At 36.9% G+C, this 20,792-nt stretch overlaps 1 protein-coding gene across 3 annotated transcripts; it reads left to right on the top strand.

Moving 5' to 3' along the window:
• The first annotated feature begins 1,219 nt into the window (after window positions 1–1,219).
• On the top strand, window positions 1,220–19,959 carry GUF1 (GTP binding elongation factor GUF1). 3 transcript variants are annotated; one of them, XM_053976395.1, is made up of 17 exons: window positions 1,220–1,351; window positions 2,451–2,562; window positions 3,481–3,629; window positions 3,821–3,901; window positions 4,241–4,318; window positions 5,154–5,237; window positions 5,663–5,727; window positions 7,522–7,725; window positions 9,246–9,385; window positions 10,553–10,676; window positions 11,034–11,166; window positions 12,476–12,619; window positions 13,507–13,640; window positions 15,492–15,593; window positions 17,558–17,677; window positions 18,553–18,589; window positions 19,608–19,959. In XM_053976395.1, the coding sequence occupies exons 1-17, from the start codon at window positions 1,220–1,222 to the stop codon at window positions 19,743–19,745; spliced, it is 1,977 nt and encodes a 658-aa protein (XP_053832370.1). In that variant the 3' UTR covers window positions 19,746–19,959. The 3 variants fall into 3 exon arrangements, with proteins under 3 accessions (XP_053832370.1, XP_053832371.1, XP_053832372.1); XM_053976396.1 differs by lacking the exon at window positions 18,553–18,589 and having other exon boundaries at window positions 1,275–1,351; window positions 19,608–19,725; XM_053976397.1 differs by lacking the exons at window positions 1,220–1,351; window positions 2,451–2,562; window positions 3,481–3,629; ... (3 more) ...; window positions 5,663–5,727; window positions 7,522–7,725 and adding an exon at window positions 8,081–8,213.
• Window positions 19,960–20,792: the final 833 nt, after the last annotated feature.

Here is a 20,792-nt window from a genome sequence, read left to right as displayed (position 1 = left end):
ACAGAGCACTTTCTTAGATTTTTTGATATTCATGTACCTTAGGACAGTGAAGACAATTATCCCTTTAGGAATGATAGTATTGCCATGTATTGGTGTTCTCTGCTAGAGCACACAGGTAAGCCAATACCTACAGTGCATCAAACTTAATCTGTGTGCAGCAGGGAGAATGTTTTCCTCCAAATACACCTCCTATACTCATACACCTGCTCTGGATCACGGCTTTGGATTCTTGGTTCCTGTTGCATTCATTCACCATTCAGGGACATACTTCTCCTTCTCTATACATTTTCATGAATTTGCCAAAAGACTGTCTTTGTCTATTACTACCCAAATTCCATGGGATCAGCCCAGCAGTGAACTACATTAGCAAATTCATCACTGCACAATCCTAAGTCATTTTACATGGAACTCCTGCTGTCTGCACTACCTATCACTTTTATGCATCCTTTTGAGACCAAATCCTTCTCACTTAAAAAGGACTACGAGTTTTATACTTATATCCTGAAATTAAACCTCCTTTAAATGATTTTGCCCTCAAAATTTACTGTCTTGCTTTATTTGGCACATCTCTAGAATGTGAATCTGATTAAATATTGGCAGTTTTCTTAGCTAAGTGGTCTGCTGGCTTTTCTGAAATATTTTACATAGCTACAGCTGAAATCTTAATTAGACTGAACAAAAGAGAAAGGAGGCGCCAATATATGTAAAGAGAACAGTGACTCTTGCCTGCATGTTTTCCCAGGCCTGTGAAACCTTAATGCAAAAATTTAAAGAAAGAAAAACAGAGGAATATGCGGTCACCTATAAACGCCAAACTAGGAACGATACAAGCTAGAAAAATATCTGGAAGACCCGCAAAGACTGTGATGAAGAGCAACACACGGAAAACGCATCTGAGAATACGACAACATTCTTCTGCTTCCAGAATTTAACAAAGCGCAGCTCTGACGGCCACAACAGCCAGATGCCGGCAGAGCAGCCGGCATGCCACACAATACACCCGTCTGCAGTGCCAGCAGAGCAGCAACTCGCAGCACCAGCGTCCCTCGCTCCGACTGCCCCGGCAGCGCTCCCGTCGCGTCACAGCGCGGCCGCCGCCTCCGTCCCGTCCCTTCCGGGGCGCCGCGCCCGCCCTGCGCGGCACGCCCGGCGCGGCCTGAGGGCAGCGGGCAGCGGCGGGCTGGGCTGAACTGAGCGGAGCGGAGCGGCTGCCAGCGCCATGGCCCTCGCCGGCAGGGCGGCCCTGCGCTGGGGGCCGAGGCTGCCGAGCCCCTGCCCCGCCGCCGCCCCGCTCTGCCGTCCGGCCTGGCTGCCCGCGGCGTGCGGGCGGCCCTACAGCTGCCGCGGCAAGGTGAGTCCTGCCCGAGGCCGGCTCCTGCCCGAGGCCGGCTCCTGCCGGCCCCCTGGGACTCGCGGCATTGCCAGGCAGCCCGCGCTGGCGTCCTGGAGGGAGAAGGACGCGTTACTCCGTGGTAGAATTGCCTTGCTAAGGTGTAGGGCTTGACATGTTTCAGTCATCTCAGTTCTAGGGACAGGTTAACAGAGCTTGGAGAGAAGGATATACTGTTAGTAGCGGCACAAAGAATGCAGAATTCACGGGCCAGAGGACATTTGACAGAACTCCCAGGATAAGTAAGGAGCTAGCAAAGCCAACTCGGCAAGTGTGCTGAAATCGGCTCTGGCTGGGCAAAAAGGTAGTTCTGGCAGGGGACGATCACAACAGACCCCGGAAACCCACCAACTCAAGAGAAGGAGACCATGCTGGCTAACTAGCGTAAGAAGTGAGGGAATCATTTAACCAACATAATCTGAATTAAAAGACAACTATGTAACTTCTAGGAAGTGTATATTAATGCCTTTGTTTGGTAAAATGTATGAATAGTATAAAGTTTTGGTAGTTGTTTGCTGACTTTGTGGGTTTTCCACCAAGTGCCTCTTTCTGCATAGAACTGTAACTAAATAAAATGCTTTGACTTTTGTGTGTGGATTGGCTTCTTGCACACTATAGCATCCTTTTTCACTGTCTGCTTGCTCCTTATGATAAGGTCACTACTCGCTGAGTCTCTGGATAATTCATATCATGCTTGTGAAGACTCATGTCCTTAATGGCCCTCTGAATCCAGTTTTTTTAATCCTTAAGTTTAGTAGTTTGACAATATGAAACTGTAAAACAAAGTTTTGTGGCTCTCGATGTACATAGGAACATAATACCTTTTTTCAGCATAGTTCATGGTTGTTTAGTGATAAAAGAATACATGTATCTATATGACTAAAGTGAAATGCTGACATTTTAAACAATGGTGACCATTCAGGCTTTTGTATCTCTGTTCAACTTGTGCTTCTTCTAGAGAAAAAGCATTAAAATAATTAATTTGGTTTTTTAAAGGCCAGGTCATATGCTATATAGAGACTGTAACCTTGACTTATGAAAAGAAATTCCTGTTTTTCAGGAAAAATTAGATATGGCAGCGTATCCTGTTGAAAGCATTAGAAACTTCAGTATTATAGCTCATGTAGATCATGGCAAAAGTACACTAGCAGACAGATTGCTGGAAATTACAGGTAAGCATTCTCTTTTTATATTACCTTTTCCTGACATGGAAGGTGGCATCTTAAGTTTCTGTACCATTGATTGTTACTGAAATTTCTAATATTTTTGCTCTTCTAGTGTTGCTTGTGCTTTTAAGCTCTCAGCTATGTAGTGTTACAGATACATGGACTTTGTGGTTGAGATCTGCATAAGGCATAAGGAAGTGTGTAATTCATTAGAGAAGAGTATTTTGGAAAGAGACAAATGGAGTTTCAGGATGTTCCTTTTTTCAACATCTTCCTTGTTCAAGATGTCACTCCTGTCATTCTAACCAGTCATCCATTAGAACAGTGCATGTTAAGTTTATGATGTTTACTGCTGGTGGTTGAGGTGGACAGAAGGGGCGGGACTGTCATGACCTGGGAATTCTGGACTCTCATTTGAGGGTGAGTGAAAAAAAAACAGGGAGAGAAACTTCAGATCGAAGCTATTTTTTATGATTACCTCCCATGTATCACTATGAGCATTTTTGCCTGATGCCTGTGCTAGAATGGGATTTTGAATTCAGGTCTGTCACTTTATGCTAATGCTCATCTGGCACTTGAGATTGATTTTAGAGCTGTGGGCCACTCTTCTTCAGTGATAGGAGGGGAAGTTTACTTAAGTATCAAGATTATTTACAATTCAAGGGAATTTTTTCTTAATCTCTTAGGTGATGTTTTTTATCCTGCTTATTCAGGATAGTATTTTATGTAACTTTATTGTGTAAACTTCATTTGACAAATGTAAAGAGTTGATGCACTGTTTTGTTTTTGATTGAAAATCTTTGTTTAGCTTAATTGTATGGGAAAGCTTCATTTGCTCTTGGTTAACTTTTAACCAAAAGTTAATGGCATTTGCAAGATTTATGTAGTAAATTAGGTAATAAAACTTTTTTTTCTTATTTTTAGGAACAATTTCTAAAACTGACCGTAATAAACAAGTGCTGGATAAACTTCAAGTGGAACGTGAAAGGGGAATTACAGTTAAAGCCCAATCTGCATCTCTCTTTTACAATCATGAAGGAATAAACTATCTCTTAAATCTTATTGACACACCAGTAAGTTAAATATAAACAGTGTTGAAATCACACGAATCTAAATGTCTTTATAGTTAAAAGTAGGAGATTTCTGACTTCCTGTGTTTATTCAATTGCTTTTTGTAAGGTGAACTTATATACAAATGGAAACATCATTGTACAGAAATCTTTGCAAAAATACCTGAAATTGTAAACATTTGTTTTCTCCATAGGGCCATGTAGATTTCAGCTATGAAGTATCGCGGTCACTATCTGCCTGTCAAGGTGTCATACTTGTAGTGGATGCAAATGAGGTGTAGTACTTAATTCTTCCTTTCTATTTAGTATTTCAGGATTTCCTTAAGCTAGAAGGAAACTAGGTTGTGGGGTTTTTTTAGTTTTTCTGTTTTTTTTTTTTTTTTTTTTTGCCCCTGGTCTATCTCCATGAAAGTATTACCTTGCAGAAAAAGAATAATGTAATTTTAAAGCAGTTGCTTATAATCAGTTATCTTTTATTTATCCATCTCCTAAATGAAAGAGTTGATAGAATAGCAAAGTAATCTTAAATTGTATAGTATGCCTAAAGATACTCCCCAGAACCACACCAAAACTGAGAAGGTTTCTGTGTTAAACTTTACAATGTTATTTTCTAGGGTATTCAGGCTCAGACAGTGGCAAACTTCTATCTTGCCTTTGAAGCACAGCTTTCAGTAATACCTGTCATTAACAAGGTAATAAAGTTTTTAGTGTTTTCTGTTAAATACTTGTGTTGTTTAAATGTGTATAGTGCTGATCAGAAATGTAACCTTAAAGAGAAGTACATAACAAAGAAAGTTATTATAATACTTATAGGATTTAGATATAACATTACTAGAATGTAATAGAAATTTTCTGTATTTGCTTTGTGTGTAAAATTTTACAGTAACTGCTGTGAAATTTTTAATTTCATGAAATACATTTAGGTATTTAAAAATGTAGCACTTAAGGATGTGCTTAGTGGTGGACTTTGCAGTGCTGGGTTTATGGTTGGAATTGGTGATGTTAAAAGTTCATTAATATTGAGGAAACAACATATTTAAATATTTATCAATATTTAAAATATCAATATTTAAAATGTGGAGTCTTAATTTTAAATGAAATTCTAAGCATTACTTTCTATACAATTTTGAGAGCTGTGTTATTGGTATCACAAGATTAATTACTGCTCAGCTTATGTTAATTGCTTTTTGTAGATTTATATTGTACTTAATATGTGATCATATAAACAGTATAGGTAGCACTTAATGATTTCAAATTACTTTGTAAACTAAAGATTTTTACCAACTCTTGGACAAAGGTGTTTTCCCTAATTAAACAAGCCAAAACTAGACTGGTTACAGATGGGATCCTTCCCAAAATCAATAAAGGAAGACTTTATAGAATGAATATTGATCTTTTCCTAAAGATGGGCAACTCATCTTTACTCATAAATACATAAAGGTTCTTTGTTGTACTTTTGAAAGCTACGGTACTGGATGATGTGGGAGGTGTGATTGCTTGTATATTTAGCAGTTTGTTGTTTTGTAGATTGACTTGAAAAATGCAGACCCTGAAAGAGTTGAAAAACAAATTGAGAAGCTGTTTGATATCCCTACAGATGAATGTATAAGGGTAAGATCTTTAAGTTTTATAACATGGCTGATAATATAACTAACTAATGAGTGACATGCACATGTTGTAAATTAAGAGAGTGCTATCTGTCTGCCTGTTCTTGTCTGACATAAGAATTTCTTTAAATTTTGTCTCCTCTAAGAGTGGAGAAAATAACTGTCAGCTAAAGATTCTAGTATTTTTTGAGGAATGGAATCTGGGATTTTAAATTATTTCTCACTGTCAATCCATAAATAGTTTTTGTTTCTATCATAAAAATAATTGCCATTCACAAAAGAAAAAACAGTATTTCTTAGTAAGAGCATTCTAGAGTCTCCTTTTGAGTGCTTTTATGGGTGCCACCCAAACTGTCTAAGTAAACATTACACTATTTAATTAATAAGTGTAAGACATGTTTTATAAAGTTGTTGTTGGATTTGTTTTAGATTTCTGCTAAACAAGGAACAAATGTTGAAAAAGTTCTTCAAAAGGTCATTGAGAAGATCCCACCGTAAGTCTGTATTTAATTATGTATCTAATTAACCTTATAAAGTAATTAGAAAATCATGAGTTGCATTTATATGGTATTGGCAGTAGTTTTACACTTAATAGGCATCTAATTTAAAGAAAATATTTTATAGAGAGATGTAGGAGAAACAGAAGGAAAATAGTGACTTGTGCTTAAACAGGAGAGATGAATTAGTCACCAGTGAGGCTGAAAAGCAGAGGGACATTTTCTTTACCTCTGTCTTTTCCAGCAGTGTTGGGCTTTAAGCCTGGGGAGCAAAAATGCAGGTTGATGTACAGACCCACTGTCAGCAAAGAAGGGAGTTGGTATGTGAACTATTACAGGAGCCTGACCCCTGTGCATTGGCCCTGATAGTATCCATCTGAGGATTGTAGGAGAGCTGGCTGTGTCTGTGCAAAGCTGCTCTTTGTAATCTTTTGAGAAGCGATGGATATCAGGGGACATCCCAGAAGACTGGAAGAATGCTAATGTCCAATTTACAAGAAGAGCTTGAGGGAGGATCCAGGAATTTATAGGCCCATCAGTCTTATTGCAGTCCCTGGAAATGGTATGGAACAAATCCTCCTGGGGGCTATGACAAGTCAGATGAAGTAAGTGATTGGGAAAAGTGAGCAGGGATTCGCCAAGGGCATATTGTGCTTGACAAACCTGATCACCTTCTACAGCAGAGTAACCTGCTGTGTAGTGTGAGTGACACTGGCAACCTGGGTTTCTCTTTACCTGGATCTTTAAGGTTTTTGATAAGGTTTCTCAGAGACTCTTGGAGAAACCACTGTATTACAGTGTGGAGTGGGTCTGTGTCGTGGGAACTGTCTGACAGGCTGCACCCAGAGGGTGGTGGTAAATAGCTCCTTTTCAGCCTGGCCACAAGTAGGGTCTGCCAGGGTTCCACGGTGGGTTCAATGCTGTTTATCATCATCATAAGTGATCTGGAAGTTGAGATGTGTACCCTAGTGAAGTTTGCCAGTGATACCAAACTGAGAGGGGAAATAGACACTTCAGAAAGGGGGAGGAACTTTGCTGGAAGAGTGGGCTAACAAGAACCTTATGAAAATCAACAGAGGCAAAGGCCTTGCACCTGGGAATACATAATTCAGGAGCACAGCACTGGCTGGAATCTACCTAGCTGGGGAGCAGCTCTGTGGAAATGGACCCAGAGGTCCAGCAAAGTGGACAGCAAAGTCCCTATGAGTGAACAGTGTGCTGCTGCAGCAAAGAAAGACAGCAGCATGCTGGGTTGACTCAACAAGGGTATCAACAGCAGAGATGAAAAAGTCTTATCCCACTCTGCTCAGTGGTGGTCAGTCCATACCTGGAATACTGTGTTCGGTTTTGGTCCCTTCTTGTGTAGAAAATATGGACAGGCTGAAGAGGGCCACAGAAGAGCCACAGAGATGATCAAAAGACTGGGCAGCCTGCCCTTTAAGGAAAGGCTGAGAAAAATGGACTTGTTCAGCCTTGAGAAAAGAAGGCTGAAGGAAGACCTTTTGTTGTGTTCTGGTATTTAAACAGTAGCTACAAAGAGCTGTTGGAATAATCTTTCCAGGAAAGTGGTGGATTCCCCACCATTGGACACTCTCTGGTTTGTTTGGGCAGGGTGCTGGGCCATCTTGTTAAGCCTGTGTTTTTGCCAAGAAAAGTTGGATCAGGTGATACTGGAAATCTCTTCCAACCTGGTATGATTCTGTGAAAGTGTTTGGGGTGGGCATGCTTGCTCATTCAATACTGAATGAAAACACACTGTATAATACATTGTTCTATTTTTTTTGGTGACAGACCCCAATGTAATACTGCTGAGCCATTGAAAGCCTTAGTATTTGACTCTACCTTTGACCACTACCGAGGTGTCATAGCTAACATTGCGCTTTTTGGTGGGGAGATTGCAAAAGGACAGAAAATTGTGTCTGCACACACTAAGAAAAGATATGAAGTTAATGAAGTTGGAATTTTGACTCCAGAGGAACAGCCAACACATAAACTGTAAGTAAAAACTTCTTACAGTGGAACAAATCATCTGTTGGGGTAAGCTACAATGTCCTGCATTTCTGTATGTTTTTCGCTGTGAGAGGTAAAAACTGGGAGATGTCTAGGTTTTTGTTCTTGTTCTTTGGTGGTGTGTTTTTTTAATAATTACTGTTTGCAGTTTAATGCTCTGTGTCATTTTTTATTTTGGGCACGCTGAGGCAGAAGGTTTTAGGGTTTGCTTTTTGGGCATTGTTGTGGGAGGAATCCATTATCTTCTGTACTACATGGAACATACGGACAGCTAGGTGTTTAAAGGCTAGTGTTCTATTCTTATTCAGCTGTCCAATTTATTTCTAGGAGCTGCCTTGTTTGAGAGTGGAAGGGAATGGGGCTTCATCTTAGTTATTGCTGCAGCATATTTTGAGGGTGGAAAACTTAAAATCCATGAATGCAACAGCTTCCAGAAACTGGCTTCTCAATGGCAGCAGTGGGAAGAAAATCAGGTACTTAGAATGAGTGGAGAAGTTTTACCAGTTTGCAACCAAATACATGTTAATAACTTTATTGGGGGCATTCTCAGGTTACATTACTGTGTCTGGTGGGTTGAACCCAGCCAGCAACCCGGCCAGCCCCCTGCTCACTCTCCAACCCTGGCAGGATGAGAACTGAGGAGGTACTTGTGGATTGAGATAAAGACAGTTTAATAAATGAAGGAGAAAAAAAAGTAATAAAAACAAGTGATGCAAAAACAGTCCATTATTCACCACTTTCCACAAGCAGACTGATGTCCTGCTAGTCTACAAGTAGAAGTCTTGGAAAGACTACACTTCTTTTTTATTGCTAAGCATGATGATCTGTGGTGTGGATTGCCCTTTTGGCCAGTTTGAGACTGTTGTCCTGGCTGTGTCACCTCCCAGTCTCTTGCACACTCCCAGTCTGTTTGCTTGCAGGGGCACAGTTAGAAACCCAGAGGGCCTGTTCAGCAATACCTAAACATTGGTATGTTATCAACACTTGTTTTAGTCACAATTCCAAAGCACAGCTTCATACAAAGTGTGTATACATACATACAGCATAAGGCTGCTCTGAAGAAAGTTACTCCATCCCAGCCAAAACCAGTACACTGTGTTTTACTCAATATTTACCATGTATTCCCCTCCTATTAGCATAATGTGCTGATGAAAAGTGTTTGTCTAGTTTCATCCTGCTAGTATATGAAACTTGCTGTGCTGGCAGCTGGGAACTGTTCTAGTTTCTTTGTCTTAGGAGCTTCTCAAGGGTCTAGCTCCAGCTTTTAAACTGGGAGCAACACCATATTCAAAATCCAGGATCATAAATGTACTGTTCAGAAAAAGAACCAGTTGAGACTGTTCACAACTCAGAGGTGAAACAACTTAAATCTCACTTCTGGACATTGGATATGGGCTTTTAGGGGTGATTTATTTGAATTTCTGGCTGGGCTAAATCAAGTAGGAAAATAGTAGAAATACTGCTAATGCCAACAATCATGTCCATATAATAACAATTTTATTTAGCTATGCAGGACAGGTGGGGTACCTGATTGCTGGAATGAAAGAAGTAACGGAAGCCCAAATAGGAGACACACTGTTTTTGTATAAACAGCCAGTGGAGCCTTTGCCTGGCTTTAAGTCAGCGAAGCCAATGGTTTTTGCAGGTGAGATAATCAGTATAAAGTGGAGTTACTTTTTTCCATGGACAAGAGCAAGAGCTGTTAGAGCTTTTAAAAGAATACAAATACATTTAGAGTTGGGAGGATTAGAATTTTAGCCGAGGTGTGTCATTTATGTAGATTTGTGTTTTCCCTGTGACTTAACAGGATTAGTAATAAATGCTGACTAATTTTACATGAATACAACACAAACATGATTATTGTTTCTAATGCCAGTAAACTCTTAATGGCTGGGAAAGAAGGGTTGAAATTTAAAAAAAAGAGGGAATTATCTGTCTTGATAATTAGGTTTCTGTAATTATTGTGTTGGTTTTTCTTCTTTTAAAATTTAGCAGCTGTTTCATTTTTGTTAAACATGGTAAACTGTCAGAGCTAATATGCAGAATGATCCTGTAAAATATTTGACTTTCTGAGCTTGAATAGTTCTGTTGAGCTGTTGCCACTAGCTTCAGTAACTACTACAAATACTACAGAAGGTGGCTTTATAAAAAATTCTGTAAATAATTTAATAATTTAACTAATTTTCTAGACCTGTTGTGAAGCAGTGTGTAAAACTCACTTGAACTGTCTCATGGAGACTAGGCAGTCTCTCAGTGACTGTTGAAAAGTCTAATCTTGTAAATGTTTTTGTGTGCATGTGTGTTGCTTCTTGATGTAGATGACATTTTCTGAGCATACAAAGATGTGAAAAGTGATACAGTAGAATCTATTTCAGGCAGTAGTTATACAAACAGCTGTTTTTATTAATTTCGAAAGCAATTTTGAAATGATGCTTTTATTTTTCACTCACTCTTAGCTTTGAGGGAACATCTCAGTAAAGTCTATACATTTACACTGCAAAACTGTAGTTATACTCAACTGTGAATCTTCCACAAATGTGAATGATTAGATGAGTACAGTGATTCTACCATTACGGTTTAGATGCTAATTCTGAAGTAATCTAAAACAGTTTTATGTTTTGACTAATTTTTTTTTGAGGAATAAAGAATCCTCATGTTGTTTTTCACATTTAAAACTGATGGAGCAGAAAGTAACTATTCCTGATTTTATTACTCTGTTAACTCCAAGTGGCATATTTGAAAGCCAGGTACACCATAGCTAGAGCTCTCTGTCACATCACTTCTATTTAATCTATTTAATCTATTTTGACAGGAATGTATCCAATAGATCAAACAGAATATAATAATCTCAAAAGTGCTTTGGAAAGGCTGACATTGAATGACTCCAGTGTAACTGTTCATCGTGACAGTAGCCTTGCCTTAGGAGCTGGATGGAGGTGAGGTTTTTGTGCTGCTTTCATTTTTGAAAGCGTTCATAAGTTAATGCATGTTTAAATAAACTGAAGGTAGAATTAAACTTAATTCAAAATTAGAAGCTGTAATTCAAATTAATGATAAAGATCAAAAGCATATGATGTTTTTACATTTTCTGATTGCACAGAGAATGAAATTTTTTGTGATTAATAGTTTTTGTTCTCGAAGACTTAATTCAACTGTGGAATTATTTGTCCCTTGAACATTGTTTGCTCTGCCTGATACTAGCACTGTAAACTTGCTGGAGGGTGGGAAAAAGACCACTCTGAAATTCTAGGGAATACACAAATACTTTTACCAACAGGGTATTTATTTTCCAGATTGGGCTTCCTTGGTCTTCTACATATGGAAGTCTTTAATCAACGTTTGGAGCAAGAGTATAACATGTCTGTTATTTTGACTGCTCCGACAGTTCCATATAAAGCTGTTCTTTCCTCAGCAAAGTTGATAAAGGTATGTTAAATTCATTAAAAAAATTATGTAAATATAACATCTAGAGTCTCTTTTTAAATGTAGGTGAGTACTGTATTTTATAGTAAGCATTAGAAACACCAGTATATTACTTAAATAATTTTTAATTTTCTTGTGGATGTTGACTGCTCTTTCCCATTTCATTTCAAGCACTCTCTTTTTATGTCTTATACTTTGAAAATGGGAGTATAGGACACATATCTTGCTGTATTCTTTTAAGTGCTTACTACTGGACTGCATTAAAAGCAGGTGAAATAATCTTCCAGGCTTCATCTGTCAGAAAACAAGAACGTGTCTAGGAATAGCTTGTCATGATACTGTAGATTGGCAGGGGCTGGTGAAAGAGAGATTTTTTGATCACAATTAAATGGGCATGTGCTAACTTCATTAAACTGGGTGCAAGTAGAATTGCTGTGTTTGAGTTTTAGAGAGAGAAAGAGGTAGACTTAGAGCACCTGCTGACAGAGGAGGCTGCAAATTGGCTGAATGTTCTGGAAGTTACTAAAAACTTGTATAAGAAAGGTTTCTGTACTTGCAAGGTGTGAGGCATAGACCTTTTATATCTCTCTGGTTGTTTTGGTTTCTTACTCAGACAGTATAACAGCTGAATGAAGTAGCTGACACCTTTGGTGCGTGATTCCAGACTGTTGATGTGGGATTCTTTTCAAACAATGCTGGAAGTTGGGTCCCTGTCAGTGGGAATGATGTAATCACTTGCTTTGGAGGAGAGGGAAGTTGCATTTACACAATAAGTAGCATAACCTTCCTTTTACCTTGGAAGGGTAACTCCAGCTCTTACTGGGATGTTGGACTCAAAAAAGTAGGTAATGAAAGCACTTACACAGAAATCAAAAACTTCATTTCTAAATCCACTTCAGCATGTGAGGGAGCCTGAACCCAAAGTTCTTAGAGAAGAAGGTCCCCACCACTGAACTCTAAAATATTTAGAGCAGGTCTTCTGTTAGCTGTGTAATAGTAAGTTAGAGGATCAGGATGATCCTCAATTTACAGGGAGAGAGAGACCTGGAAAGATGGATAGAAAGGTTTTTTGCATTTCTATCATTTCCCAAGTAAAAAGCTAATTTCTGCATGATGATATTTAAGGATATGCTGATAATGGACTTCTATATGTTTTATAAAAATCTCTTCTAAAATCGTCCTTGGTTTAAACTTCGGTTGCATAATGCACCATGTTTTCAGGCAATTGAAACATTTTTTAGCATTTGTTCAATGCAAATTCATTTTACTTACTTTTAAAATTACAGTATCTGGTTTATTTGTTTGTTTTCAGGAGTATGGAAAAGACCAGATTACTATTATCAACCCTGCTCAGTTTCCTGATAAACTTTCAGTATCAGAGTATTTGGAGCCAACTGTTCTTGGTACTATTGTAACACCTCAGGAATATATTGGGAAAATAATCACCTTGTGTCAGGTTGGTGTATAATTTTAATTTTGTCTTTTGCATTTGTAAGCTCTTCACCTCATACTTAAAGTGAAGACAAGATAGTATGATAATAGATATTACTTCTTAAATAGTGTCTTTGAAGTAATTATTGAATACTTTTGAAAGATAAAATAATTTTTAACATTTTATTTGTAAAATTCTGAACTACAGAATCCATAAACTGAAAAGTTAATCATGAATTTCAGTGACAGCAAAGTGCTTGGTCTGTACTAGACTAATTCATAGCTAGTTCTGGTCTCCTGAATGAATGGAGTCTGAAGCAAGGGAATAAGATGTATTGGTTTTTTAGAAGTATATTCATGGGAATAGAACTTCTGCCAATGCTTCTGACTGTGTGCCCATGTACTTTTTTCAGTACTTCACTGAAAGTAAATTTAAGATAGCAATGGCCAAATTTGTCTAACTGTATTTGGAATACTTCTAATTGAAAATGTTTTAACTGCCATGCATATTGTGTTTATATTATTTCTTCACAATATTTTCTTGGCTTTTAACATTCCAAAATGCATAATACAAAGCAGTACAGTGAAGAATAAAAGCTATTAAAAAGAATTTCTAAAAGAACTTTAAGAACACCCTTCTGGGAGGAAAGAAGATGAGCCTGCAAGTCCTACTGTGGCAGCAGCGAGCAGAAGCTGTGAAGGATTTCAGAAATTCAGCATTAGTTGTAACCATTTCATTTGTTACAGTGCTGCAGTTTGTCCTGGGACTTCAGTGAACTACCAATAAGAAAGTTACTTTGGGGCTTAAGTACAGGAATTCTCTTGTGTAGCTTGATTGCTGTTCATTTTAATTTGCTTTGTATTTTTTGTAGAAAATTTCAAGGGAAACTAAAACAATTTTTATTTGTCTAGGATCGTAGGGCAGTCCAGAAAGATATGTTTTACATTGATGAAAACAGGGTTATGCTAAAATACCTCTTTCCACTGAATGAGATTGTGGTGGATTTTTATGATGCTCTTAAGTCTCTGTCTTCTGGCTATGCAAGGTAACTACCTCCCCTGTTCTCCCTTCTCCTTCTCCCACCCTGGACCCTGAAGTGGGTGGTACGGTAAAGAAAGGCCTGAGGAACAGCTGTGGAAGGGCACAAGTAAAGAATATTCCTTTATGGTGGTGCTGTAAATCTAGTCTCTCTTCACCTTGAATGGATTAGATTCACTGTGAAAATTGATGGAAATAAGTCTGAAAAACATGAAAAGTCCATCACTACCTAATAATTGTTGTCTTTGGCAGTGTGTGTATTTTTCAAGGGCACCCTCTGGAGTGGCACTGGCTTATCTATATGAGTAAGACTTAAATGGTCTGTCCTTGTCTGAAGTGACACTGTACAATTTTTTTCAATGGAATCACTGAAACTGTACTACTTACTGTATGAACTGGCTCTTGGTGGAAAAAGGAAAATAACCACATTGATTGTTTAAAGCTAGTAAAAACAATGTGGTATTTAAAACAAACAGTACTTACTTAACATACATGTTTTATTATGTGAAAAAAGAAAATCATGTGTATTTTGAGACAAAATTTTCTGTTGTGGGTCGCTGCTATGAATTCATAGTCTAGTATAGTGCTTAGATGTTTGTGAAGAGCCTTTGTGAGTTTAATGGAAGGGAAAATGTTGCATGGCGATGAGCTTGTGCCCCAGGAGGCTCAAAACCTGGTATGTTATACAATAGGAACTAGTATACCTAATTACATTACTTATTTTATTAACATAAAAATGAATTTGATTGAAGGACTGAGTTTACTTTAAGATTATGTTTTCTTTAATTATGTCTTACAAATGTAAGTAAGACACGTCTTGCCCAGGTTTTTATATATATGCAGCAAAAGCATAAACAAAAGCGGAGAGGCAAGGTAGAAGAAACAGAGGGATGGAAATTTTGAATTTCCTCTCTGGATCTAGCTCCCCGACTACATAAAACCTAACCTGTGTATCAAGAACCTATCTCATTAGCAGAATTATGCTGGGTTTCCTTTGATTCAAGGATGATTACCAACGATGTTGAATTATCTTATTTATTTATTAGTTTTTATTTCCTAATTGACTCCTTAATACAGCTTGTGTATGTAGCGCTCTCGGTAATGATATTTCTGTTATATGGATCCATTCATACATCTGTGGTTATTAATCAAACTAAGATAGAAGTACTTTGAAATAATCTTGAAGGATTCCCCCCCCACCTTTTTCTAGTATTTCAGATTTGACCCCATTACAGTGATATTGATGATCCTCCACAATTATACTTACACACAAGATCCATCTGTCTATCTGTCTATCTAATCTCTGTCTATCATCTATCTATTGCATACATCACCTCTGCATCTCTTCTATTTTAAGAATTTTTGCAAACTACCACACAGACAGCAAGGCCCACAGCCACCAAAGAAAAAATCTGGTTTGGAAACTAAGTGAAAAACTTAATTGTCAGAGACAGTGATAATAGGGGTCACATAAAAAGTTTGTCAAATGAGAGGATGAAAAGAAGACAGTCCTGGATTGGTGTTTGATTCCTGTGACATTCAGGACATTGAGTGTTCAAAAGCTGTGTTGAAGGGTTCTTTAAGACTGCATTAAGCATGTAGATTTCTAATTGCTCATTAGATTGGAAAGACATCCTTAAAGTCAACATGACATCTTTCTGCATTGAGGGGACATTACGTGCAGTACATTTCTAGTGTGAAGATGTACTGAGAGACTTCTAAAAACTGTACTCCCATTATATTAAAAAGTTCAAGTATTTTATTAAGAAATATGTCTATAAAATCTATGGAACAAAGAATGCAAAATATAATTTATACAAGATCATGACTAATTTTTGAACTGCTTTTATTTTTTTAGTTTTGATTATGAAGATGCAGGTTACCAATCAGCAGACCTAATCAAAATGGATATTCTTGTAAACGGAAATCCAGTTGAAGAACTGGCAACTATCATACACAAGTAGGTTTACTGGATCCCTTACTCAAAAGGAATAACAATGAAAACATTGTCTGTTAATAGGACTTGATGATCTTAAGGTCTTTTCTGGCCTAAATGTTTATATGATTCTAAATTACTCTTAAGTGTATGTGTTACTCTTAATATGACAAATCTGTTTGAAGATTTGCACTGAAGATTTTTCCATATGACCACCTTCATTACCACTGAAAAAGAGAAGCATTTTGTAGTGTGAAAATTAGGAAATAATTAATAGCAATTTTTTTACTTCCCTTTCTCAGCTTAAGTACTGGATATCATATTTTTGTGGAAAATGTAGGGCAGAGAGAAAGAAATGCAAAATGCCAGTCTTCTAAAGGGCTGGAAAAATTTAAGTGCATACCAATCTAGGAGATGCCAGATGAATAATTTATGATGCTTAATACTGACAAGAAATGATTTTGTTCTCCCAGTAGTTCCTGTTGCATAGAGGTTTGTTGTTACCTTGTTTCCAGACAGAGTATCAGGAGAATGTAAATATTTACTGGATACAATTGCCTCAGAATTTTTTTGCTAAAATTATTCCATTTCTATGAGCATTTCAGGCATTAGAGGTGAGAATAATGCCTTTCCTGTTTCCAGCCTGTCCCCTATCTTCTCACAAAGTTTTTACAAGGCTCCCTTCTGTAACTTCAGCATCCCTTTCCAATAATGCCTACTTTTCTGGGTTGTTTGGTTTTCCGTCTTAAAACACTTGTAGTTGTTAAGTATTTGTATATTTTCATATTTTTTGCATAACTGCAATCTTGAAATCCTTAGAATTCTGTAACTCCAGAAGGCTGACATAGGAAAATAAACCCCTTGCCTTGTTCAGAAGGATCGTGGGGCTGAAGGGGACTGACTGTCTTGCATACAATTACTAGTTAATGCATTTCGCATAATTCTACCTGAAAAGATGCAAAATGGAGTGGGCCACTTTGCAAAAGTTAGTTATTGCTTTAGCATGTATTTTTTGATCAATTTCACCTGTACCCTGAACTGTTTTACTCACTAAAACTGACAGCCTTTCTTTAGGCTTTAGATTTCAGTTGTGGGTTTGTTTTTTTTTTTTAACTCATAGTTGCAGTCATTTTGATTTTGCTGCAGGTGTTCTCAGTCTTCCCACTGTAAAAACTGCATCTGTAAGAATTATGCTGAATTATATTTATAGAGAAAACATTACAGAGATTACTGTAAGCTTGGTATTAAGATAGTCATCATTTGTTCTTACTGTACAAGTAAATATATGTACCTCTAAAAACTGTAATGCTCAATGAACATGACTTAAGTACTTCATGTTTAAACTGTCTGCTCTATACAGGTAGCAAGGAGTCACATTGCCACTACCTGAAAACATATATGTTGATAAAAAATGTCTGCTAAATATGGATATTTTTATAGAGATAGACCCATTTCTTTCTAATGGCTTATGAAAGTATCTGTTAGTAGCTTCTTTAGACATTTTGTTGTTTTCTCTTTCCAAAACCTGAAGCATATGCAGATGCTGAATATAGTTAGATAATTTTTATTAGCAGATGACAAGGGTATGTTAATTTATTTTTTTCTTATGATACAAACCCAGACTTTGAAAGCATTCTGTAATATGGATATTTTGACGGCTTGACCCCATGATCAATGAAAATTCTCCTTGACCTAGTTTAAAATTGCACTTGAAGCTGTGGCAGTATTCAAAATGTCTTCATTGTGATGGATAATCAGGGTGTTTTTTATAAATACTTTATATGATGTTATATTCTGAGGTTAATACAGTCTTATCACCTGTTAGCATGAAACAGGTGACACACAGAGACCACTTATTAGACGTAAAATTTGATCTGATCAGCTTATCTTCTGAGTTAAGAATAGGAAAACCTCTATTAAAATCCTTCAATCGAACAGATTGATTTATGGATATATTTTTAGTGTTGCTGGCCTTTTTTTTTTTTCAGTGATAAAGCCTATGCTGCTGGTAAACTCCTGTGTGAACGTTTAAAAGAGACTATTCCTAGGCAGTTGTTTGAAATAGCCATCCAAGCTGCCATTGGCAAGAAGATCATTGCAAGAGAAACGTAAGTGAAGCCTTTCTATTCCCCTTGTTTTTTTTTCTGTCCATATTTTAAGATATGTAAAATACAGACTTGTGAAGTCTTACCTAGTTTTATGCATTACAGGACATTGATTTTGCTATAAAGTTGTATTTTCCTTGATATATGCTACTTGAAGAAAAAAACCACATTTGAGCAGTGACTATTGATTAAACAATTAGATTTATACAAAGAAATTGTATTTTTATTTTAGATTGCTTGGGGTCAGAATTGCACTTAGTGGATAAAGTGTAGCTTCCACCACACGTGTCCACTTCCTCTGGCAGTGGAAAAAGTTTCTTACTACTGAAAAAAATCAGCTAGTTGTGGAATACTTTGCTATGAGAGTCAGCAAAAAAATAGCTGATTTGTGCTGTTCCAAAGGAAATATGTTGCAGCTGAACACAAAAATATTTTCCTAGCTTCTTTAAAGTAAACCATTTCCTTGATGTTGTGTTTCTCATCACATTTTTCTGTTGCTATTTAAATAGGATTTAAATAGTGGTAAAATAATTAAAGGTCAGAATTCAGGCAGAGGTGCTGTACGAATTTGTTTATACATGTATATACACATTGATGTAACACTGCCTGTGAGTCATAGCAGAAATTCCAGATAAAATGCCAAGACTGTGATTTCTTTATGTACATATTATATGCCCTAAGTGATGTTTCTAGAATTGAAAACCGTGAATTATATCTTCTGTTTAAAACTTCATCTTTTGTATACAAAACCTGAAAATGTTATAATGCCAAAGCATCTTACAAAACTAGTACAAAACAACATTTTAACAACTCAAGTACTTAGCTTCACATGCAGATGTTCTAATATCTTAAGGTGTATGTGTTATTTTATTTTGCAGGCTGAAACCTTACAGAAAAAATGTTGTGGCAAAATGTGTAGGTTATTTTTTTTCTCTTTTCTTCACATTTCTGACATTGGTAAACCTTAGAGTCCTGCTAAGATGATACGACCCTCTCTTCCTAGATACCCAGCAAAGACATATTCTGTTTGTGCTCCTAAGTGTCTGTGGAATTCTAAGAGATACTTTTTAGCTTTTATTTTAAAATCCAGCTCTTGTAACCTCTTGCTGCAGCTTGAAGAGTGGATCAGATAAAGTAATGGTGTTTTCAGTCACACACTTTGAGTGTCTGTTTCATCTCCTCACCATTTTCTAATAGTTGTAGGCACACAGTAAATGTGTGTGTGTGTACATAGGCATACAGGTAACTTCATGTTTCCTAAACTGGTTTTTATGCGACAGAAGGAAATAGAAATTTGCTTCTTTTGAGACTTGATTGTGATTAGACTTCTACTTAGGTTTGCAGTAATACATTGCAATAAAGCTTTAAATGTGCAATAGTTGACTAAGGACAAAACTCAACAAAGTGATTGGAAAACTGTGACGCCTCTTATTTAGCTTGGATTTAACTCTCTGAAGTGAACATATTGGAAATATTAAACAAGTGTCCCTTTCTCACAACTGCAGTAGAATTCTGCTAAGCACAGCTGTGGGATGGTATCTGCTCAACAGCATACAAGGGTTTAGGTCATTTTTCTAGACCTAAGCACCTAGTGCTAGTCAAGATGCCACAGTGTATCTGAGCTGGTATCCTGCTGCTGTTCCCAGGCGATTTGGATCTAATGTGTTGTCTACTGTCAGCCAGGCTTACAGGAATGTATTTACCTGACAGTTCAACACTCAGTTGTTCAAATTAATGTGCTGATTTGCTTCCTTATTCTTTCTAATTAGTGGCCTTTAGGCCAAACTATTGGGAGTATAAAGTAATCTTTTTGTAAAAATATAACCAGCCTTTCTGACTATTTTTAAACCCTTGAGTTTTGTGTGGCTGGAAAGTACTGTAGCTGCAGTTGTAGTTTAGGCTTAGTAAATTTTTTTTTTTTTTTTTCTTACAGCATGGTGGTGACATTACAAGAAGAATGAAGCTTTTAAGGAGGCAAGCAGAAGGCAAGAAATTGATGAGAAAAATTGGCAATGTTGAGGTTCCAAGAGATGCCTTTATACATGTTCTAAAGAGAGAAACTGACAAATAGAGATCAGTGACATCTGATCTTCCAGATCATGTCAGCTTTTTGCAGACAGTAGCAAAGTGAGCTAATATGGGATTTATCACTGTGAGAGGGAACATACTTGAATGTAAATGGTATGAACATAGTATATGTGGGAAGATGAATTGACTTAAAAATGTACATATATTTGTAGATTATGAAATTAAAGTTATTTGACTGCATCTAAAAGTTCATATTATGTTGTTTTTTCATTTTATTCCACTGTTTTCACACTTTTAACACTTAAAATTAATATAATTTTGGGTGTTCTTTGCATTGCAAGTCTCTATATATAGAAAGGAACCATATGGCAAAAGGTTATAAAAAAAATTTAAAGGTATATATAGACAAACAATGCTGTATTGGTTTGTTTTTTTTCTTTTAAAGTTTGAACTGTTGACATAAAAGGATCAAGCTATTTCCTGTTTCACTTTCTGTAAAGTTGCTGTTGTCAGGAAATCGTGATGCTGGGAAACCGTATCAGATGAAAAAATCAAAACTTCTAAAATTTACCCTGCTGTTTATTTTAAACCAGTTGAAGTGTGTAAGTTTACCATGAGTTCAGCCTAGCTGTGCTCATCTCCAGGGAAATGGTAAGTTTTCGTATATAAAAACACAGGATCTGTAAGTGTTCCACTAGTAAGACCAATTCAGGCCTTAAAAATTTTTATTTAAGGTGAAGGTTTGTTTATAGCATATCTTGGTGTAGCTGGTGAAGTTTTATTTATACTGTTTACATACTAAAGTTTGTCAGTGCATCCTCAGTGAAATGCTGCAGTGTAATGTGCATAACATGAGGTTACTTTTGGAAGTATACACAAAGAAATTATAAACATAAGTTAATGACCCTACTATGTACTGTATTTACAACTGTTTACCAAAAGCTTTTGAGCTGCATTTTTGAGCTTCAGGGACTAGTTTTGCTCTTCACAGATCTTAATTTCTTGTTATTAAATATTTATTAGAGAACAAATTGCTAGTCGTACCTACTGAGGTACTCAATCAACAGGAAAGTTGGCCCTTAAATTTAGG

This window comes from Vidua macroura, chromosome 4 (genome assembly GCF_024509145.1).
Source record: "Vidua macroura isolate BioBank_ID:100142 chromosome 4, ASM2450914v1, whole genome shotgun sequence".
Lineage (NCBI taxonomy): Eukaryota > Metazoa > Chordata > Aves > Passeriformes > Viduidae > Vidua > Vidua macroura.
The sequence above is the reverse complement of the archived record's forward strand: the minus strand, read 5'-3'. Positions and strand labels throughout refer to the sequence as shown.

Excerpts from the sequence above, each read along its gene's own strand:
- GUF1 (XM_053976395.1), top strand. The coding sequence starts at position 1,220 with ATGGCCCTCGCCGGCAGGGCGGCCCTGCGCTGGGGGCCGAGGCTGCCG. Across the intron at positions 4,319-5,153 it reads TAATACCTGTCATTAACAAG|ATTGACTTGAAAAATGCAGA; the intron begins GTAATAAAGTTT and ends GTTGTTTTGTAG. Across the intron at positions 11,167-12,475 it reads CCTCAGCAAAGTTGATAAAG|GAGTATGGAAAAGACCAGAT; the intron begins GTATGTTAAATT and ends GTTTGTTTTCAG.